This window comes from Limulus polyphemus, unplaced genomic scaffold (genome assembly GCF_000517525.1).
Source record: "Limulus polyphemus unplaced genomic scaffold, Limulus_polyphemus-2.1.2 Scaffold2270, whole genome shotgun sequence".
Taxonomy (NCBI): Eukaryota; Metazoa; Arthropoda; class Merostomata; order Xiphosura; family Limulidae; genus Limulus; species Limulus polyphemus.
In genome coordinates, this window is record NW_013667880.1 from 56,514 (window position 1) to 74,858 (window position 18,345).

At 36.2% G+C, this 18,345-nt stretch overlaps 1 protein-coding gene across 9 annotated transcripts in view; it reads right to left on the reverse strand.

Moving 5' to 3' along the window:
* LOC106466473 (histidine--tRNA ligase, cytoplasmic) overlaps positions 1 to 18,345 on the reverse strand; it is a 44,829-nt gene that overhangs the window by 17,811 nt on the left and 8,673 nt on the right. For 8 of the 9 annotated variants that reach the window (XM_013926759.2, XM_013926758.2, XM_022394482.1 and 5 more), the window contains 3 exons: positions 16,609 to 16,695; positions 16,055 to 16,174; positions 6,140 to 6,361 (listed from right to left, as the gene is read on the reverse strand). In XM_013926759.2, coding sequence (XP_013782213.1) covers positions 6,140 to 6,361; positions 16,055 to 16,174; positions 16,609 to 16,695 — 429 coding nt within the window. The remainder of the gene's footprint in view (positions 1 to 6,139; positions 6,362 to 16,054; positions 16,175 to 16,608; positions 16,696 to 18,345) is intronic. The other variant, XM_022394483.1, reaches the window with a different exon arrangement.

Genomic DNA, 18,345 nt, shown 5'->3' on the forward strand with positions numbered 1-18,345 from the left:
TATCAATTCATGTGAATATGACTGAAAAATTTTATTTTTCCTGAAAAGATGGTGTCTATTTACTTGTGACCACGTTGTGTACACAAAAAGTTATAATCCCATGTTGAGATGGTGAAAGATCCAGTGCAAAATTTACCTATATGAGCTTCCTTTAGCAAGAAGAAAGCTGATGGAGTGGGAAACTGTATGGCAAGGGCTCCATAGGGGCACACCTGTTGGAAAGTGCATCTCATCTCATACAGGATATACTCTTTGCTTAAGAGCAGAACTAGAAGGGGCAAAGTTTCTGCATGGTTTTACAAAGACGGGCAGAATAGGAACATGATTATCCAAGTACTCACTTACAAGATGTCTTATGGCCAATTAGTGTAGTGACAATGCCCACAGACTGATAGTAGTAAGAATAACTCTGAAAGGATAGGTGAAACATGGAACAAGAGGACAAAGTTCAAATGGAGAGAGTGAAAGGCAGTGAAGAACAATAGTGACATTACAATCCAGAAGAACTGCACGATGAAGAGGTCTACAAAAAGGAACACAAAAGGTACCAGTTAGTCCAGTCCTGATGGAGAACATCAATTGCCAGGGCCTGAGGATGAGGAATTGGGGAACACAAAAAAAAGAGGGAACTTGGTGTTGGAGAATGGTGGTAAAAGCATCCAGATGAGGAGCACTCAACTGATTGCATAACCACCTGAAAACCTGAGGGTCAAGAGACTACTCTGTGGAATAAACCTGGTTCGGGTCTTGAAAAACAATCCACCCCACGATGAAAAGCACCCAGAACATGACACACAAGGAGAATTATCTTCTGCAGTGTGTGGGCCCAATAAAGGAGTTTTAAAGTTTGACCACAAAGGAAACAGGAACAAGTGCCCCTTTATTGATTGATATAGGCTACAACGGTGAAATTTTCAGAATGGAGCATGATGTATCATCTCACTACCAGAGGAAGAAAATGAACTAAAGCATGTCATACTATCAGGAGCTCTTAGATGTTGATGTGGATCACGTTCTGGAAGCCTCCTGCTGATGTATCCATATTCCCCAACCTTGAAGAAAAGTATCTGTGAGCAGATGCAAATCCGGATGAGGTGGAGGAAGCAGTACTCTTGTCATTGTGTTGTCTTTGTTCATCCACCAAAGTCCACTGAAGAAAATGCTTATGTGTCTATCCCAAAGGAATAAGGGCTTCCAGAAAAGCCCAAGTCCCCCAAAGCTATAGAACCTCACAGGCAGAAACAGAGGGAGCAGGAAGTGCATGGAGAACTGAAAGCACCATCTAATGGATACAATGTGAAGAAGGTTGGATTCCAATGAGGAGGGTGTTGAAAAATACAACCAAGTGGATAAGATATTAGGTAGGCAAAAGGAAAGACTTCTCCAACTTCAGAATCCAACCAACATGAGCTGCATCTAGCAGCAACAGATATGTGTGTGTCAAAAAGACACCATTTTGGAATGAGCTAACAGGAGCCACTCTACAATGTATTTGTGTAAATGCAACCCATGAGCAAGCATAAGTTGGACAAAGCTTAAAAGGCTAGGCATGAAACTGATACACAACCCCATAGTGGACAAATGGAAGATAGCATCTGAACTAATGAGAAATAGGAATATAGATAAAGGCATTTGATACATCTACCATGGTCATCCAAAGTCTTGGAGAAAAACCCACCTGAATGTGATAAAGAACTCCATGGTAAATCGGGGGAAGATCCAGAAATTGGTTGAGGCAGGACAGAAGGATCACAGGATGCCAGTCCCCTGATTTGTTTTGAGAAAAACAAAATGCCTGGAGTATAAATCTGAAAAAGGATAACTGACAGGCTCAACAGAACTGTGATAGAAGGGTCTACACAGCCACAGATAGACGTAGACTGGTAGTGGGATCCATAGTTAATGGGAAGGAAGTTGATACATGAGATAACGGTGGTGGGGAAAGTAAATGGATGAAAATTCCTTCTGACAAAACTTGGATCACCTAAGATTCGATAGTGAATATCTGCCACAGGAGAACAAAATGGCCAAACGTGTTCCCATTGGACACTGGAACTGCTAGTGATGATGAACCTAACGTTGAGACACACAGCAAAATTTTTAATCCCTAATAGTAGGAACTGGTAAAGAATGGAAGGTTGCAGGACAAGAAACAATTATGGGAGAGGTCATGGGATCAGAATGAGACAAACAAGCAACCAAAGACTAAAGGGTCTAAAGTGGTCTCAGATTCCTAAGATTGAGGAAAACCCCAAAAACAGACTGATGGAGAAAAGGAACCCTCTGTAACTCATGAAGATAAGTGGAAGGTAGATGAACCTGTGACAAGAAGCGGATGTAATTTATTTTATTAGAATATAGTTTACTTGCCCTTTTGACATGTGTGATTCAAAGTACTTTCACTGAATGCAGTTGAAACAAGAAATACATTTTGCCAACTCATGACAGGTGCCATGCCCACCTTCTGTAGTTTAACATTGAGCTTTAAAAGTTACAGGTACTTTCAACATTTGTTTATAGTCATTAGAAAGAGCGCATTTGACACTGTAATCTAGCAATGGTTATTTTGAAATTTGCACCAAGTTGTCATTCTTGAGTAGATGTGACCACTTTTACTATTATTGGCTGCTTTGTTCATGATAGCACTTCAGTTGTTTCTTACCTAAATATGTTATAGTTAGAGAGAGAAATTAAATTGTATTTAGGGTTTACTTTTATCTTTTAGTTAGTTATGCATTACTTGTGTTTTAAAATTCATATTTGAAAGGCTTAATAATTTTTATAAAATAACCAAAGCTTCCCCTCATTCTGCATTCCCCTCATTACAGTATTACCAAGTGTGTATAAAAAGACATTCCTGGAGGCTAAGGTATCTCTGTTGTTCATGCCATGCTATTGCTAGTAGGTACCTGTTGGCGTATGTCAACATATATAATCAATGGTAAAGAACAGGAAAGTAAAATAAAACATTAAGAATAAACTATAAGTGAAAATGAAAAGATGTGAAATTGCACATACGGCCCAAAGAAGATATTTGAAGATTATCTAACAAAGAGTTAAAAGGCATGTACATATTTCTATTTCTTAATTTTAAGCAATTTATTTCACTGTACATTGATGATAACAGCTATAATTAGTTATATGGTAGAGAAAATGGAAAATAAAATATAAACATTCACATTAAAGAAACTTTTGATATTCATTTAGGAGGTTCTAGAGATTATGCAAGTGAAATGTGAAAACTGTAAGATAAAAAATAGCATTTTTATACTCGAAATGAAAATCACCCTGCAAAGGAACTATTCAAAGTCTGAGTGCAAAAAACTAAATCAAATAATGAATTTTTATAAGAAATAGTTGAAAAAAACCAAAGTTAAATATTTCATTTTTCAAACTACATACTTTTATGTCAAGTTTAAACAATTTTATCTACTTGTTTTATTATTGAAACAAAATATAATAAGAGTTATATAACATACTTCACTTTGCAGCATGTCATCATTATGTGAGATGAAAGATTGTGTGATAGTCCACAGGCCAGTATGGTGAAAAAGGAGAAAAGCTGTCAGATTCAACCCATAAAAGGGTAAGAACATAGGACCCTGGTAAAGGAGGTGCCCCAGATATGAAAAGACAGTGAGAGGAACCACATGGAGGGAGGATGTGACAAAACACTATATGGCCCAGACAGGACAAGAGCATCTGACCGGAATGAAAAGAACACCAAAAAGAGAAACGGAAAGGAGGTATATGGGAGAAAAGGTGTGACCATGTACCCCTGCTATAGGATAGAAGGGAAAGAAAGACCAGCCAGGACAAAGAAAGAGCAGGAATGTGAAAGAAGAAGGAAACAAGGGTATAGCAATTAAAAATGAATACAAAGGCAACTACAGTTAGAACATGTGTCCAAGGAGAGCAGAAAAATCTGGATGAATAGGTTAAGAGCATGGAGAACCACAATGGCAATCCAATCAGGCAAGAAGTAGGAAGGGGGCAGTGGATAAGGAAGGAATGAAAGAGGGTAGATAGAAGCAGAAAAGAAGGGAAATTGTGACATCAGGAAAAGCCAAGATAGAAGAGACTTACAGATCATGGAAGAACCATCCCACAAAAGGATGTAATGAAGTCAATGATAAATGTAGATAAAAAGACCCAGGTAAAAATCACATTCCATACAATGACACATGGATGAATAGGGGTGAAAGGAGTGGGACAAAAGGATAGTTTCGGGGGGTGTGGATCAAAAGGGATGGAAAGTTTAAAAAGAAGCTAAGGCTGAGACTTCACAAGGTGGAAGGTTGGGAAGCCTGTGAATGTATACTGTAAGGAGTAATAGAAACAAGGTTGAGAAGACTGTGAGGGGGTCACTGAATGGACCCTGTAAGGGGTAATTGAAACAAGGTTGAGAAGACTATGAGGGGTCACTGAATGGACCCTGTAAGGAGTAATAAAAACAAGGTTGAGAAGACTGTGAGGGGTCACTGAATGGACTCTCTAAAGGGGTATCCCACAACTGAGCAGGTGCCTGAAGAAGGATATGAAGAGGAGGACATGCATGGTAAAAAAAAGAATGGGACAGGTCAGACTGAAGGCATAGGTAGCTAGGGTTGAAGAATGAGGCAGAGGAATCAGAATAAAGGAAGATAGCAAAGAGGGGGTGGTAAGGTAACAAAAGGAGAAGGAATAATGAGAAAGCAGAATAATGGAAGACAATTGGGTGAGAAACCAATATCTGGGTAGGAAGAAGTACTGTGAAGAAGACAGCCTATAACAAAGTACAGTGCCCTCAAAACATGACAGGTGATGAACACATTCGAATGATATAGGCTCAAAACCAAGTGTGAACATTATCTTCTAGATATGTGTAAGGAAACAATAAAATATTAACCATTAACTGCTAAGAGTACATTTCACAGGGTAAGGAGCCCCATTTAAACATTTACTAGGGTGACACTGTAAGGAATAAAAGTTAATAAGTAAACCCTATCTGCTTATGGTACGCAAATTTGTAATGAACCAGATCTAATATTTATAGACAATAGGAATATGTTAAGGAGCAGTGGACAAGAATGAAACATGATTCACTACATGTAAATATTAAGATGTAACGAACTATAACAATATAGTATAGTCTATGTCTGACCTGTCCAGTAGTAATAGTCAATAACTAAATACTTCCATTCACGGGTACACATTATGCATTAAAAACTATCACATAACATTAAGCAAGAAATGGACACATGAAGGGCTAACGTACAGTGTAAAAACATCATCATCAAAAGTGTATAAGTTAAGGAAGAATAAATGTTATCAAAATATTAATTCTTATGTGTACATGTTAAGGGATAATGAAAGAGAACCAAACATGAACATCTAAGTATGCATGCTATAAAACAACTAGATTGAAGCATTATCCACCATGTGTACATATTACAGAATAATTAACCACAACTGAACATTATCTTCTATGTGTACATGTAAAGGAGTAATGAACTACATCAAAACATTAACTCCATTGAGTTACATGTTATGGAGAAATAAACAATGTCAAAACAATATCTTCTATGTGGACATGTTAAGGAGTAAGAACTAGTACTAAACCTTAATAAGGATGTGTACAAGGAATAACTTACTATGACTAAGCATTATCTTCCATGTGCACATGTGAAGAAGTCATCACATTGGTAAAATTCTCTAGAATATATCTCCCATGACTCATGGCAGGGTCAGATACTTACATATTGGTAAAATTATCTAGAATATATCTCCCATGACTTATGGCAGGATCAGATACTTACACATTGGTAAAACTCTCTAGACTATACCTCCCACAACTTATGGCAGGATCAGATATTTACATATTGGTAAAATTCTCTAGAATATATCTCCCACGACTTATGGCAGGATCAGATACTTACACATTGGTAAAATTCTCTAGACTATATCTCCCACGACTTATGGCAGGATCAGATACTTACACATTGGTAAAATTCTCTATACTATACCTCCCACAACTTATGGCAGGATCAGACACTTACATAATGGTAAACTTCTCAAGACTATACCTTTCACAACTGATGACAGCCATATTAACATTCAAGTTAAGTCCCCTATCATTATATCTATATCAGACACTTACACACTGGTAAAATTCTCTATACTTCCCACGACTTGTGGCAGGATTATCCCTCCGGTAAACCTTGGCAATCTGGTATCTTTTGAAACTGGTGATCTTATTCATTGCTAGGTAACGAGCAAATGGTACAGTCAGATCATACCTAAGAGACAGAACTTCACCACCCTGGTCTGCTAAGTCATAGATAAGTTTGCTGTCTTCTCCATATTTTCCGGTAAGATTCTCCTATAGTAAGTAAAGGAAAACCTTTATAACATTTTAGTTGTGTGGGAGCATAATAATTAATGGTAATCATATATACGTAAACAGTAACATTACAAGTATTTATTTCTGACATATCTTAAACAGATTATTTTGATTTTTTGCTACATTAGTTTCTAATAGCAAATACAGTTTTTCCCAAAACCACATGACAAAAGTACATGTTGAAAAACTATAATACAAATAAGTTAAAATAAGATCATTTATTATTGCATTTCAAAGAGAGTTAATATAGAACTAATACAAAAACTAATGCAATACAAGGCTGATTATGTTATTATACTAAAATTATTTTGAATATGCAAACCAGAAAGTCACATAACAACTACAGGTGATATATATAAAATCAAAATGGAATAAAATGTATCAGAACTAGGACTATATTTTGGCATTGTCTGCCATTTCATACATAGTGTGATGCCACAGAAATTGATTGTTTTTGAAAGGTTATGTAACAGCTCTTTCTTACAGAAAAATATTCATACAGTTGGGTCATAAGAATGAGTTCAGATTGAGGATTTAGGTTTTCTATGACAGGGATATTCAGAGTATGCAATGGCACCGGAAAGCAAAGAAATATGGATCAAACTGGGGCCCCAGGACCATCCTGTAACAGCTGAAAATCCACTAACACAAAAGGTCGGTGAAAAGAGCCATCCACATATCCTAGGTAACAGTATCCAACATAATTAAAAATAATCCCCACCTGGAAATAAGGACAATAGAGTATGGGTTTAGCAAGTCAAGACTTTTAGTCATAACTCCCAGTCAATCACTGAATACTTCAAGTAACTGGAGAAAAAAACAGGTATTCATGTTAATCCATACAAAGACATACTGGACAAGCTGCCGGACACAGTATCAGAGGGCTTCTATACAATAAGACTATTGAAACAAGCACTGGAAAACTGTCGTTTTCATACAGAGGAGGGTTTAAGGGGAGAATGCAGTGAAGAATGCTGTGTTTGGACATGATATCCTTATGACAGAGCCTTATGCAATGGAAACAATGTCACAAGGCTATTGTCAAGAGGCACAGTTCTCAGATATGGCATGAGTGGATGTGGCAACACAGACCTTAACAACGTGGTGAGGCTCCAAAATCATATTAATATCAATTACTTAACCCTCAATACTCCATGAAAGAAAAAACAAAACAACTATTTCCATGCAAATATAACAATCCATAAAAGAAGTAATGTCAGATTAGTATCATACTAATGTAATAATTCCTGAAATAAATAACACCAAGTAAGTGCAGATTGTACTTATGAAACACCTATGCCTCCACTAATGTTTTGCTGTATGTTAATGCTCCCCTATGTACTACCTGTCAACAAGACTGGGGTAGAATGTACAAGTGACCTTTTCACTTTGACCTTCAAGTGCTAATCAGGTCTAGAAATTTGTTTGTAATACCTGTTGAATAAGTTTTGTCAAAATTAATCCATTCCTTCAATCTTGAGATATTCAGTGCACAAGATTGGGACTGATAGATAGAGGCAAACCAAAATGCAAAACTAGAAGACACTAATGTAATAATAGAGTAAAGAAACAACAAACCTGTATCACACAAAAATGTAATAATATAGTAAAGAAACAACCAACTTGTACTCCACAATAATGTAATAATACAGTGAAGAAACAGTAAACTTGTACCCCATCATAATGTAATAATCTAGTGAAGAAACAAACTTGTACCCTACAATAATGTAATAATACAGTAAAGAAACAGTAAACTTGTACCCCATGATAATGTAATAATCTAGTGAAGAAACAAACTTGTACCCTACAATAATATAGTAATCTTGTAAAGAAACAAACTTGTACCCTACAATAATATAGTAATCTTGTAAAGTAACAAACTTGTACCTCACAATAATGTAATAATCTTTTAAAGAAACAAACTTGTACCCCACAATAATGTAATAATCTTTAAAGAAACAAACTTGTACCCCACAATAATGTAATAATCTTGTAAAGAAACAAACTTGTAACCCATGATACTGTAATAATTTAGTAAAGAAAACACAAACTTGTACTCCATAATGTACTAATCTAGTAAAGAAAACACAAACATGTAGTTCATGATAATATACTAATTTAGAAAAGAAAAGTTAACATTTTCTAATACTGAAAATGTATTTGCAAAAGGTACTTACCTCCTCTAACCTAAAGCTATCTCAACCTTGATTAGCCCTCTAAGCATTGCTAAAATTTTCAATAGCACACCAGTATATTATACCCCTTCATTTTTGCACCATTGCAGCAACATGTGCTTATCATGTAACTACCTTCCACCAATCATACTGTGCCATCTATACTAGCACAGGTAGTTCCCTCTACCATTTCAGCACAATCCTCATTTTCGAGAATTGGTAGATACAAACCAGAAACTGGCAAATCAGTGGGGTGGGAAGTGGGTGAGGAGAGGTAAGTACCTATTGAAAATTGATATTTAAGTGAGTGGGAAACACACACATATATGTGGTGTTCCTAATGGAGAACACACCCACAAAAATACCTAAGGATGAAGGGATCACTCCATGGAGAACTTGGTTGGGACATAATAAGTGATCAGCCACAAGATTCATTACTCTGGGAACAAGACATGGCAGAACCGTCATGTTATGGTCATTGTCCTAGTAAAGGAAATCTGGAATCTGAAAAGACATAGATCTGGATAGGGTTCCCCCTTGCTTGGTGATAGAGCTGATGACAATGGAATTGTCAGAATGAACCATAATCATCCTCCCCCACAAGAGTGGGAGGAAATGATACAGAGCCCAATGAATTGCCAGGATGTGGATATGGTGAGTAGCTTCCTTGACTGACAACCAACCCAAAATGTCTGGGGAGTTGGCGAAAAAGCCACAACTCACCAAGGAAGCATCCGTGAACAGATTGGACTTGGGAAGAAATGGAGGAACTGAAATCCTGAGTGTGGTCAAATGTCTGTCAAGCCACCAAGCAAGGTAGGCCCTGATACCAGGTGAAAGAGAGAGGGGATGGTCCAAGGGATCATGGGAGAAGTTCCGCTGGTCGAGAAGCATTCAATCCAATGTTTCCCGATCCAAGGAAATGAGAGTTTCCTAGGAAGCCCACATTTCCAAAAGAGATAGAATCTCTAGTGCAGAGAGAGGAGAAAGTAGGGTTATTGTGATTACCCATTCCATATCGTGGAGATGAAGTGGAGAAGGCTGGGCTCGACCATAACAAAATGGAAGAGAACTCCAAAATGAATAATACACTATGAGGGGGGTAGTAAAGGACTTCCCAAACTTGATGAGAAACCCTACGCGAGCAGCTACTAGAAGAAGTAAGCAGGTGTGAGTGATTGACTGGGTACAGGAAGATGCGAGCAGAAGCCAGTCGTCCATGGACTGGATAGTCCAAAGACCCAGCAAGTGAAGACGACATGCAAAAAAGCATACTACTCAACAAAACACATATGGAGTTGAAAAAAAACTGAACATTAGTGCCTATAACTGGAAGACAGAACCTTAGTAGACAAACCCCAAAAAAAATGTGACACTGGGGAAGAAAAACCTACTGAAGTGAGAAGTAGGACACCATGGTGAAGCGGGACATCTCATAATAAGTATACAGCCAGGACAGAGCTATGATGGGATTCCAATCTCGCTTGTTTTTGAAGACAACACAAAGATGAGTGTATAAACACGGTTGAACAGGCACCACTTGTTCGATAGCTCTATCGTGTTGTAGGTCTTAAACTGACTCGGCAAGACGATTGGACAAGGTATAATCCCAAGAAGAAGGGAAGGAGATATGGGGAGTGGATAGAGGAAGAGTGAAACAGAAACAAAAACCCTCAGATAGAACCCTGTATAACAGTATGACAGAACTGTCATGAAGTGTGGCCAAAAAGGTACATCAAGTAAACATACTTAGAGAAAGGTCTCATTATTAATGAAATAACAAAACTAAGAAACATGTAGTCTACAAAGTACAGAAAGATAACATACCTGCAAAATTATGAAATTCAAACAAAAACATAAAATAATAAGTAAAACTGAAAGCACAAAATCACTAAAGTAACTTAGACAATAAATGACCCTTAAATATATAACTAATAAGTCTACTTTAAAAATCTATAAGTCAGAGGACATGAAATTAAAACCTACCCTGAAGAATACAAGAATAAAAAGGCACCCAAGTAACGATAGCAAAGTTTGACTCAAAACTAATCCCCAATTAGATGTGACTAGTAGTAAAGTAAAAGGAACTTACAAACTGAGTAACATTAACATAGAAAAGAAGTAAACTTTAAACAAAAACAAAGGAATAACAAAACTCCAAACATAAGTTAAAATTAAATTAACCCAGATGATAAAAGAAGTATACAAATTTACTGCACCCAACACTAAGCAGAGAAGATAATCCTGTGCTTCCCCAACAAACATCAGCACCCCTGAGACCTAGGACTAGTATCAGAACCATTGTCTATTTATGGTGGGAATTTCATCATCCGCTATATTAAATCTCAAATTCATATGAACAAAGAAAAATTCAGAAAGCAGAAATATTTCTAAGACAAATGAGTACAAACATTACAAATCAAATACCAGAAGTCAAAACTAATATAAATGTGTGATAGCACAATTAAAATTTTTAGTCACATGGAAATCGTATTAAGACACACATCTAGAATGCCAAACCAGAAAGTGAGGATTATCCTCCAATGGTAGATCTAGCTACCTGTGATGATACACTATAATTCATGGAGAGTAATTACATGATGAGCACATATTTCTGCAATGGTGAAAAAAAAAGGAATATAATAGACTGTTCCACTACTGAAAATTTCACCAATGCAAGGCAAATCAAAGTTGAGATAGATTTGGATGAAAGGAAATAGTAATGTTTTGGAACACAATCTTCTACCTTTTGATGATTTAATAATCTTGTAAAGACACAACAAGCATGTACCCCAAGTTAATGTAATAATCTAGTAAACTACAAACTTGTACCCGAAAACATTGTAATAAGCTAGTAAAGAAATACAAACTTGTACCCCATGATAATGTAATAAACTAGCAAAGAAACACTAACTTGTACCTAATGATAATATAATAATGTTACGACAGCGGAAGTCATGTGACGCTGGTAACATGTGATGAGATTCTCGACCGATCGTGACTTTTCCTGGCAACTGTAGTATGTTCCAGGCGCTCTCTTTTTAGTATATAAGCCCAGCAAATAAAACAGAGAGATGACTGTAGTGATGGTAATATAAAGTGTGTGTTTTGTTATCGAGATTGCAAACATATTGACTGTTGTATCGAGAAAGAATAAACTAATTTTAATTAAAAAAGGACTTGTATTGCTGAAGTTACTCGAAAGGAATTTATACCGGAAATTAACAAACAAGCAGATATGCAACAACAATATAGTAAAGAAACAACAAACTTGTACCCCATGATAATGTAACAGTCTAGTAAAACAACAAACTTGTACCCCACAATAATGTAATAAGCTAGTAAAGAAACAACAAACTTGTACCCCACGATAATGTAATAATCTAATAAAGAAACAAACTTTTACCCCATGATAATCTAATAATCTAGTAAAGAAACAACTTGTACCGCATGATAATGTAATATACTAGTAGAGAAACAACAATCTTATACCCCATAATAATGTAACAGTCTAGAAAAACAATCAACTTGTACCCCACAATAATGTAATAATCTAGTAAAGAAACAAAAAACTTGTACCCTACAATAATGTAATAATCTAGTGATGAAACAACTTGTACCCTACAATAACGTAATAATCTAGTGATGAAGCAACTTTTACACCATAATGAGGTAATAATCTAGCAAAGAATCACTAATTTGTACCCCATAATAATGTAATAAACTAGTATAGAAACAACAAACATGTACCCCATGATAATGTAATAATCTAGTAAACAAAGAACAAACTTGTAACCTAAAATAACTTAATAATCTTGTAAAGAAACAACAAACTTGTAACCCAAAATAACATAATAATCTTGTAAAGAAACAAAAACTTCTACCTTACAATAATGTAATAATATACTATAGATTGTTTGGTTGGTTGTTTGGTGTTTTATGGTGCAAAGCAACGAGGCTATCTGTGTCAAACAACAGGCAAAAACAGTAAAAAATAAACTATAATAAAATGTAAAAACACAACGAGTTAAAACTAAAATATGTACAAAATTCGGATAGAAGATTTATATGCAATTAAAAACACCAATTGTTCTTAAAAAATCAAAAATAAAACCAAGTAGGACAGTGTCACCATCGCCAATGACAGTGTTCAATGTCAGGGGTAAACTCTTACAAAACACATGTCTAAAATGGTGCCACCGCTCACAGTCGTAACGACGGCATGACAGTAGGATGTGGGCTATTGTGACTTGAGTGTCACAAAGGCTACACATTGCTGGTTCAATACCAGATAAAAGAAAACGATGAGTTAAAAACTGTGACCAATGTTTAGCCTTGCCAGGACAACTTCCTCTTTCCGATCCTTATGGAAGCAAGATGGCCAAAGAGCAACAGAAGGTTTGATCTGGAAAAGCTTGTTATAATGTTGCTCACCCTAAGTCGACTGCCAACTGTCACGTAGCTGCGCCTTGAAGATAGAACCATAGTCCATATACGGGAAAGACACGGCCCTGATGGCACAAGAGCAGATGGACTTAGCTGTGGTGTCGGCAAGCTCATTCCTGTGCATACCAACATGGCCAGGTATCCAGAAAAACTGGAAGGAAACAGAAGATAGAGAGAAATGGGCCAATCTTTGTTGAATATCGAAGAGAACAGGGTGAGAACTAATGTTAAGCGATTCCAGGGCCAGTAGGGAGCCAAGAGAATCAGTGTAAATAGTACAATTACTATACTGCATAGCTTCTACATGATCCAGGACAAGAGAAGTAGCATACAACTCGGCAGTGAACACAGAAACTGTAGAGGGGATCCTGTGAGCAACTACCAAGCCACAGCAAACCATGGCAGAGCCTACAGAGTCATGTGATTTCGAACCATCCGTGTAAATAGGAAGAGAAGAATGGGTTGAAAGATGTTCAGCAAAAAGAAGACGGTACTTCCAATCGGGAGTATCCGCCTTCCTCAGATGACTCAAGGAAAGGTCACAGGAAGGGATGGTAATAAGCCATGGTGGAATGTGCTGAACATTGGGGACAGCAATGTCATCCAATGCCAGACCCAATTCAGCCAGTTGTGCCCAGATACGAAGGCCAAAGGGAGGAATTGCAGACCGTCTGTTCTAAAAGAGCATGGCTCATCGAGGAAGAATGACACAATTCCTGGTGCGATGTCATGGTAAGGATTGAAGCTTGGCAGCATATTGTAAAGAATGTCGCAAATGACAGAGGTAAAGAGGAGGTTCGTGGGACTCAGTGTTCAAACTCTGGACTGGAGAAGTGCAAAAAGCCCCGGTGCAGAGCCAAAGCCCCAGATGGATAATTAGGGTCGAGCATCTTCAAGGCCGAGGTCCTAGCAGAACCATAGAGCAAAAGACCCATAGTCCAGTTTGGATCAAATCAGGGCACGATAGATCCTGAGCATAGAACATTGATCTGCTCCCCAAGAGCTGGAAGAGAGGACATGGAGGATGTTCAGAGCCCTTACACACTTGAGACATAGCTGCTTGATGTGCAAAATGAAGCTAAGCTTACGGTCAAAGATAAGTATCAAGAACTTTGTCTCGGGGACCACACAAATAACTATATCACCGAGAAAGAGCTCGGGATTGGGATGGAAACCCCGTTGGTGGCAAAAGTGCATGCAAGTGGTTTTGCAAAAAGAAAATGTAAAACCGTTTGCAGTGGTCCACATCAACAACCGATTGAGGGCAGTCTGAAGCTGCCGCTCAGTAAACCTCATGCTCGACGTCTGACATGAGATGTGGAAGTCATCAACAAAGAGCCCATTTGCAACAGTCGGAGGAAGATTAGTAGTGATAGCATTAATTTTAAAAATTAATTTAATAATCTAATACATCTAATAATGTAATAATCTAGTAAAGAAATAACAATATTGTACCCCAAAATAAGGTAATAATCTTGTAGAGAAAGAATAAACTTGTACCCCCACAATAATGTAATAATCTTGTAAAGAAACAACAAACATGTACCCCACAATAATGTAATAATCTAGTAAGGAAACAACAAATATGTACTGAATTTTTCTTCAATTTGACACTAAAACATTCATGTTGTTTCCTGCAGTGGTGTGAGTAGAAATGTTCATTACCATTTTATGGAATTCACCAATTTGAATTGAATACAGTACTATCTATCTTCAAAATTTCTTTATGATACAAGGAGGAAAACATCATGGGCAAATCAATACATTCAAATGTTACTACAGTTAACATCATGGGCAAACAAATACATTCAAATGTTATTATAGCTAACGTCATGGGCAAAGCAATACATTCAAACGTTACTACAGTTAACATCATAGCCAAAACAATGCATTATAATGTTACTACATTTATTTAGTATTAAATGATACAATAAAAATTTTTTGACCTTTTTGTATTTTGTGTAGAAATACAAAGAGACCCCATTATTTCAAAGTAATTGCTTCCCCTAGGACTAAAACAATTCACATTAGTAATAATCCAGATAAAAACAGTACAAGTTGGATGTTACTTCAGAGTAATGTAATAATCCAGAAAAATGAATAACATCAAATCAAAATCATACTGATTTGATAGTAATAGGAAAACATCAAACCAACATTACACTAATGTAATAATCCAAAATGAGAAATAATATCCAACTTGAATCAGAGTAATGTTGTCAGATCACAGACATACCTTGAGTACAAAAGTTTTTATAACTCATCTGATTTTTTTTTTTTTTGTACAAAAGACTTTGCCACATTTCATATAGATACACATACAGTATATTTGTAATTATAGTCAACATTCCTTCTCCAATACAGGGTTGGCCCAATGGACCAACTTTATTATTCTGTTTATATTTTCAATCAGCAACTTATCTGTGGAAAAGTGATGACCAGTTGCCTTGTAGTATTGTGATAGCTCTGATGACCATAAGCCTTGACCAGTTGCCTTTTATCATTATGGAAGTTCTAACAGCTAGAATCATGAACAGTTGATATGTAGCAGTGCAGGAGTTCTAATGACTATAAAAAACAGTTGCCTTTTAGTTTTGCATGAGTTCTGATGACAAGATATCATGACCAGTTGCCTTGAGGCATTGTGGAAGATCTGATGACTTGAAAATCAGCTTAGATTTTAATGAGAGAATATTTGACAACTCAACTTGAGCAGTAAGCCACAGTAAACTTGAAACCATAGATGAGAAAAAAAACATTAGCCTTAGAGAACCAGTGCCAGTGGTTTTCTGTTAAAACCTTTGTCAGACAAATTTCATATAAATTATATTCCCCAAAATTCTTCACAAAAAGCCAACTGAAAATAAATATTTGTTACCTTTTTTTTCTGAAAGTTTTTCTTGTGTATAATTCAAAATTTAGACAAACTCTTAACACACCAGCTTTTTTTTTCCACTAATTGGTAGATGACCTTATTACTTCCTGGAAGAACACATCACAAACAAATTTCTAAAATCTCAGTTACTAATTCACAAGGTTGTAAATTACTTACCTTCAGTTCAAAGACAGGAGTGTCAATGGTTTCTGCACCATGTCTTTTAAAACAACGAATAATTTTATCAAATACTTGCTCCCTAATTGCCATCTGGTGAGGGCCATAGTCTTTTGTTCCCTAGACAGCATTAAAAAAACTTAAACATTTTAAACCTTTATTATAAACAATTATACTGGACAAAATTTTTAATATCTTACAGGTATTAAAATGCTAATAATGAAATTTCTTCAAGTATATAACATTCAAAAACTTGCTTTAGTTTCTGAACATTTTAATATCAAAATGAAATTCTTTGTACAGTTTGATTTGCAGGATCATCAATGCTTTTACCTTTACATCTCATCTGTCATCTTTGGCTATTTATATGACTATTAGTTTTCTTCCTAAACTTTAAAAGCCTTTTATCTTTGGATAAGTATGCATTCTTCCAAAAAAAATTACAGTAAAAAGTTCAGTACTCAACCAAAGTCATATAATACTGTTCATTAAGTTAGAAATACAAAGTTTCTTTCATGAAACCTTAGTTACACTAGTAGAAAAACAAACAATACCTTTGGAGTTTTAAGGGTGTATTTCTGAAGACCATGATCACTTAATGGAGTCTTCAATTCTAAGCATTTTGTGACTTCTTCATTAATCTATCAACAGAAAAAGTACATTATGTTGTTTATAAAAAAACATTCTGTGGATTAATCTACAGACAGAAAGACTACAGCACAGTGTGAATAACAAACCTTTGGGGAATCAATCTACAGACAGAAAAACTACAGCACTGGTGTATAACAAGTCTTCTATGGCCCAATCTGTAGATATAAAGAGTACAGTACCTTGTGTAGAACAAATCTTTTACAGATCAATATGCACACATAAAGTGTACAGCACCTTATGTATAACTAGTCTTCTATAGACAAAACTGCCCACAGAAAGATACAGCACCATATGTATAACAAGTCTTTTATGGACCAATCTACAGATATAATAAGTACAACACCTTGTGTAATAACAACTCTTCTATGGACCAATCTACAGATATAAAGAGTACAACAACTCTTCTACAGACTAAACTACAGATATAAAGAGTACAACAACTCTTCTACAGACATATCTACAGATATAAAGATTACAACAACTCTTCTATGAACCAATCTACAGATATAAAGATTACAACACCTTGTGTATACCAACTATTCTATGAACCAATCTACAGACACAGTGCTGTGCAAAAGTGTTAGGACAAGAGACTATTTTATCATTCTTTCCATTTTGTGGGGCTAATTCTTCCATGCCATTACAGAATATAAATTTCAACACTATGGTAATGCTTCATTGATCCCTGTTGACAATTGAATGAGCCAGGGTGAAAATACTTATCATTCTTTAGAATACCCATATACTTGTACCAAGGTCATGTCATAAGGGTTCTGCTTGAATGAACATACTGATCAAACTTAGGGTATGAAATAACTGTCATGGTACCCCATGCTGCATTTTAACTATATAGAAAGGAGCTATCATATGGTACCAGTATATGCTAGAGGAAGTCAGTTCAATAGCACTCGACAAATAAACCTTGATAAAAACAGTGTTTAACACTATATATTAAGTTTTGTTGTTATGCCATAGCCCAAAAAAGCACAGAGAATTACCAGTAGAGCAGAAAGCTTTAAAAAAGACTCTCCAAAAAATTTCTGCAGACTTGAAATGCTCCACAAACACTGTAAAGTGCACTCTAGATAGTGAGACCGAGACAGGAAAATTTGAAAATGGGAAAAGAAAAGGTAAAACACCTAAACTCAATGGCACTGATGTTAAGTATCTTCATTTATGCAGCCCTCAGGACAGAAGGAAGACTGCCACTGACATCAAGCATGAGATAAATGATCATGTACCAAATGACAGAAAAGTTTCGAGATCTACAGTATCAAGAAGACTCAAAGAGAATGAAATATTTGGTCGTGTAGCAGTTAAAAAACCTTTATTTCAATCTTCAAATATTTTCAAGAGATTGAAATTTGCTAAAACATACAAAACTGAACTCCTCATGAAAGGAAAAGGGTGTTATGAATGGACAAGTCCAAGTTTGAAATATTTGGTTCAAAGCGTATGTTGTACGTCTGGGGGAAGAAAGGTGAAAGATGCTTACCTCAATGCATAGTACCTACCATGAAGCATGGGGGAGGCATAGTGCTGGTTTGGGGGTGTTTGTCTGCTGAAACAACAGGAGATATTTGCAAAATAGATGGAATAATGGACCAGCGCAAGTACCATCAGATACTGATCTGTCAAGG